Source organism: Nannobrachium achirus (genome assembly GCF_963921795.1).
Source record: "Nannobrachium achirus genome assembly, chromosome: 15".
Classification (NCBI taxonomy): Eukaryota; Metazoa; Chordata; class Actinopteri; order Myctophiformes; family Myctophidae; genus Nannobrachium; species Nannobrachium achirus.
The window spans coordinates 9010851-9015850 of NC_137822.1; the positions used below are offsets into that span (position 1 = coordinate 9010851).

At 47.1% G+C, this 5000-nt stretch overlaps 1 protein-coding gene across 1 annotated transcript in view; it reads right to left on the reverse strand.

Moving 5' to 3' along the window:
- Window positions 1-742: 742 nt before the first annotated feature.
- smad7 (SMAD family member 7) overlaps window positions 743-5000 on the reverse strand; it is a gene marked incomplete at its 5' end in the record, with an annotated part of 30373 nt that continues 26115 nt past the window's right edge. The window contains one exon of the mRNA XM_080743841.1: window positions 743-1554. Coding sequence (XP_080599967.1) covers window positions 1016-1554 — 539 coding nt within the window. The 3' untranslated portion in view covers window positions 743-1015. The remainder of the gene's footprint in view (window positions 1555-5000) is intronic.

The following is a 5000-nucleotide window of genomic DNA, read 5'->3' on the forward strand; positions in this document are numbered from 1 at the left end:
CACATTGCACAATACATAAATAATGATGCATATAAAATGTCTTCGTATTTACAAGTAATAATATATTTATATATAACATAAAATACATTTTTTCCACTTCTTATTTCACTTTAATTAAATCTTATTTGTTAAACAAAACAAGTCCGTCAGAATCCTTTATATTCTCTTCTCTTTTTAAAACATCTTTTTCGTCTTTAGAACGTCAGGAACAGAAAAGGAAGGCAAGGGTTCTTGAAGCCAGGTTTATACGTTGGGTTTGTACGACTGGGTGGTTGCGCTGAAAACAGGCCAACAGCACGCCAGCAACGAGCCGCGCACGCCAGCGGTTCTCAAAGTTGGGGGTCCAAGGACCGCTCAGGGTTCCTTCTGGGGGTTCCAAACTGACTCTTACAGGTCTGTGACACTGGGGTGGGTGCACAAGTGGGACAGAATTTGGGGGTTCTCGACGAGTCAAAAGCGGGGAGTGTTGGTCGGGAGGAGGTGGGACGAGGGCTCTATGTCCTCTCGGTGGGGGCTCCTAACTGGCAGGGTGAGCCAGTCGGAACACGACAGCAGCAGAGGCATCAATTGGGTATGGGAAAAAATAAAATGTACTTCTTCAAATAAATTCCTCATGCCTGTTGCTAAGGTATGGCAACATGACTGGCGTCTTGCACGCTCGCGAAGCACCAGTCATGTTGCCATACCTTAGCTTTTGCTGAACTGACGCCACTGGACAGCAGTGACAACATGCAGAGATATTTGTGGGGAGGAATCGGTTGGCAGAGCAACTAAATCCGGGAGGTAAAAAGGGGTAAGAGAGAATCCCTGCGAAAAACATAAATACAAATAAATAAAACTGCTTTGAGAACCACCGGCGTACGCGGCGGCGCATTAAGAGCTCGTCGTTGGCCTGTTTGTTTTGCCGGCGTACGATAAAGTCATAAACCAGGCTTCCTCTGTTCGTGAAGGTGTCGAATAGGTTCAGGGACCGAAGAGGAGGAGGAGGAGGGGAGGCGGAAGGCTTCGCCCGCTGCTATCGCGTGTTGAATATCACCTCCAGCCAGCACGGGCAGCTACTGATAAACTGTCTGGTGTAGCACTGTCCCCAGCCCTTGACGAAGCTGATCTGCACCGTGAAGCCCGTGCGCGGCTGCTGCGTGAACTCGTGGTCGTTGGGCCGCCGCAGCGTGCCGGCCTTGTCGAAGTCGAACGCCTTGACGGAGAAGCCGGGGAACACCTTGTGCACGAGGAGCGCGCGCGAGTCCGGGTTGTCCAGCGTGGCCGACTTGATGAAGATGGGGTAGCCGCTGCGGTTGTACACCCACACGCCGTCGGGCTCGCGCGTCAGCTGCACGCCGTAGCCGATCTTGGCGCGCACCATCTGCACCAGCGGCGACTTGTTGTCGGAGCACAGCTGGCCGAGGCAGAAGCCGTTCCCCTGAGGTAGGTCGTAGAAGATGTCCAGGGAGGGCTCCCGGACGGAGTAGAGGCGGCCCACGCGGGTCTTCTCCTCCCAGTAGGCCACCACGCACCAGTGGGCCGGCTCGCCGCACTCCTGCTGCGCCACAGAGTCTGTGTGGAGAGGAGAGAGAGGAGACAAGGAGAGGGTTAGTTACCACTCTGGAACCCAAACACCTCAACATGGTTTATGACAGTTGTTTCTCAAACTTTCAAATTCCAAGGTCTTCTCTCAAAATGACTTTTTTGCTATTGATTACTCCATACTATGCCATGGACTTGAGTTCAATAATATCTTTTTGTATTTTTCGCATTTAAAAGACAAAAATTACATTTTAGTAAACTCCCATTGATTCCGGATGTGGACCCAAATGCATTTGGGTCCCCATCCGGAATCAATGGGGATACATTTACTGTGATGACATTTTTGTCTTAGGAATGCGACTAAAACAAAAGAAATATTATTGAACTCAAGTCTCCATGGCATGAGTAATCAATAGCAAAAAAGTCATTTTGGGGGTGAACTTGTCCTTTAACTCTGACAGTGTACAAATTTGGTTCCATCATTTGGTTCCATCTGTCAGAGTTACAGACTTGTATGGGTCCATTTAGACCCCCCTAAAGGAACCCACAGAGTCCCTGGAATCCAATTTGAGAAACACTGGTTTATGCAATCATCATAATGGAAGGAAATCAAAGAGAGAGAAAGAGTGGTGATGATGAGGAGCGACGTGGCTCAGGAGAGACATTTTAGACCCTGGTGTCGGGTAGAAGAACACCCACTGGGAGACAAGTAGTACTGCCTGAAACCGATAAGCCCAATATCTCATCAACAACCAGCCAAGCGTGGGTGTGCGCTCTCGGAAGAGCGGTTACGATTTGAATCCGCTACAACTCGAGTTCGAATCCTGGCAGGTAGGCACACAAAAACATACCGACTCAACTAAGAATGCTAGCTGAAGCCCCCACAACAACCTCTTCCCTATACACCAGCAGGCAGCGCAGCCCTGGAAAACAAGCACGAGACAAAAAGCTAAAGTTATCGTCCTTTAATTCTTTCAGTGTCCAGGGGGAAAAAAACCTGCTGGAATTCTTTGGACTCTGTACAAGAGAAGCATTTTTCTGAAGACAACTGGCAGGGCGAGCGTCAACACGCCAGCCCCGCCGCGTGTTTGTCTTAGCATTAAAACGCTTATCTCCTGTCTGTCTGGCAACCCGGTGCTGCCTTCACAATGCTCTGACGTCACCCAAGCTTCCATAATAAATCCTGTCCGGATCATTCTTTAATAACGGCAGCCTCGCCCGCTCCGGGCACAGCAGGAGGACATTTATTAGAACTATATTCCTTTGAATGATTTCTGTGCGGGGGGAGAGTCGAAGAAGCAATAGGGATGGGACGATATGAAAATGTCATATGACGATTATTGTGACAAAAGAAATCGCGATTTACGATATTCTCGTGATAATCAAAATCCATTATCCTAAAGCGGAACATTTGCCCCAAAAAAATCAGATCTTGCGTTGTGAGCTTGTAGATCGGCAATTTTTTGGCAAAGACATTTGATAGAGAGTGAAAAAAAGACTGTATCAAGTACGTACATTATAAGTACCTTTTACCAATTATAGAGGGTTTAAGTGGATATGCAGCTCGCCAAATAAAAGATGAACCCAGTGCATGACGGAGGACGATATCACGATAAATTAAATCTCCACACAATACGATTATCGTTTTTTATCACCATAAACGATAATATCGCTTATCGTCCCATCCCTGCTGTGTTGTATGGGCCAAAAGCATGGGATGGGACTGGCAATCGAGGAGCAATGAACCGCCTAAAGAACTCGCGAGCCACAAAAGACACGTTTAGTTTTCAGAGTTCATTAGCCTGTCACTCAGAGTAGCAGAGGTAGAGAGAGGTAGAGAGAGAGGTAGAGAGAGAGAGAGAGAGAGAGAGAGAGAGAGAGACTGTCTGAATGGCTGAGAAGCTCCTCCCCATCGGGGCGTAATAGAAGCAAGCTAGTGCCCCCCCCCCCCCCCTCCCCCCTCTGTCCCACACAAATCCATCTCCCAGCTCCTCCTCTTTGCAAAAAAAGAGGGGGGAAAAAAAGAAAAGAAAAGGGTCAAGAGGAAGGAAGAGAGGAGGTTGTGTGTGTTGTTTGTTTGTTGCGTTGTTTTTTTTGCGTTACTTTAGCACATTTCTTTGCATCATGTCCTCCTGGTTGGTATTCATAAGTTTTTCCTGGCTGTCTGTCTTGATGCCAAAGCACTGTGCGTGACCCACTTAGCTGCCACGCTGTGAACAATGCAGGGTTATGCTCCATACCGTTTCTCTCCCTCTCTCCCGTTTTAATCCGTCTCTCTCTGGCACGGCACGCAACGCACGAGCGCCCGCTAGCTTTTTATTTTATTTTTTACTATGCCTATACAGCCGATCTACAAGCTCCCAACTTGACGGGTTTGTTCTTGGGCGCACTCTGTCGAAAACAGCAACAACCCCAGTCATAAACCCCCAGAGGCGTCAATTGGGTATGGCAAAGGTATGGCAGCTGCCATACCTTGGCTACAGGGGGAATAAATAAATAAATGTACTTCTTAAAATAAATTCATCATGCATGTTGCCATACCTTATCTTTAGCTGAACTGACGCCACTGTAAACCCCAACCTCTAAATGCCTCCTAACCCCAACCTCAATCTTTTCCTAATTGTAAACCTGACTCCCCCTTTTTAACCATTTAAACGACCAGTCTCACACGCATGTGTCAGGACCAAGGAGAATAAATGTCCTCACAATGTCTACCCTATCGCTCCAATTCCTCTGCACTACGTTTAAGTTTGGACTTCACGAGCACACAGTATAGTTACCCGCGCACACCCACACACGCACAGCCACGCACGCGCAGTGAAACGCTGCATTGCTTCAGCAGAGGACACATTGAAGGGTTAAGTTAGCTCGGAGAGAGGAAAAATGTGTGAGGGAGAAAAAAAATGAACAGAGCCCCTCTCACAGGCATTTCAGTTGCCTCCATCCCCCCCCCCCCCCTCTCTCTCTCTCTCTCAGAGGTGGAAGAAGTACTAGGATGTTTTACTTAAGTAAAAGTATCATTACCGCACTGTAGGAATGCTCTGTTTTACTTTAAGTAAAAAAGCCTGTATTCAAAATTCGCCACGGATAAAAGTGTATAAAGTTTATTTGGCAGCTAGACATACTTAAAGTGCTCATGAGTAAAAGTGCTCCAATCCTTCACGATGGATCGAACGCTTTCGAAAGCGGACGATTCTCGAAGTAAACCAAGCAAATAAAGACGATAGATAATCGTTGTGGGGTAGAAGTACAATGTTTTGCTCAAGTTAAGTAAAGGTACCGAACAATCATACACAAGTAGAGTACTAAAACAACCCATTTAGGCCTAGAATTATTGAATGCTTTAACCAGTGAAAAATAGCAGATATACAAGCTCACAGCGCGGCACCGAGTGCCGCGCACTCGGTGCCGCGCTGCGAGCTTGTATATCTGCTATTTTTCAATAGTTAAAGCATAAAATAATGACACACAAATAA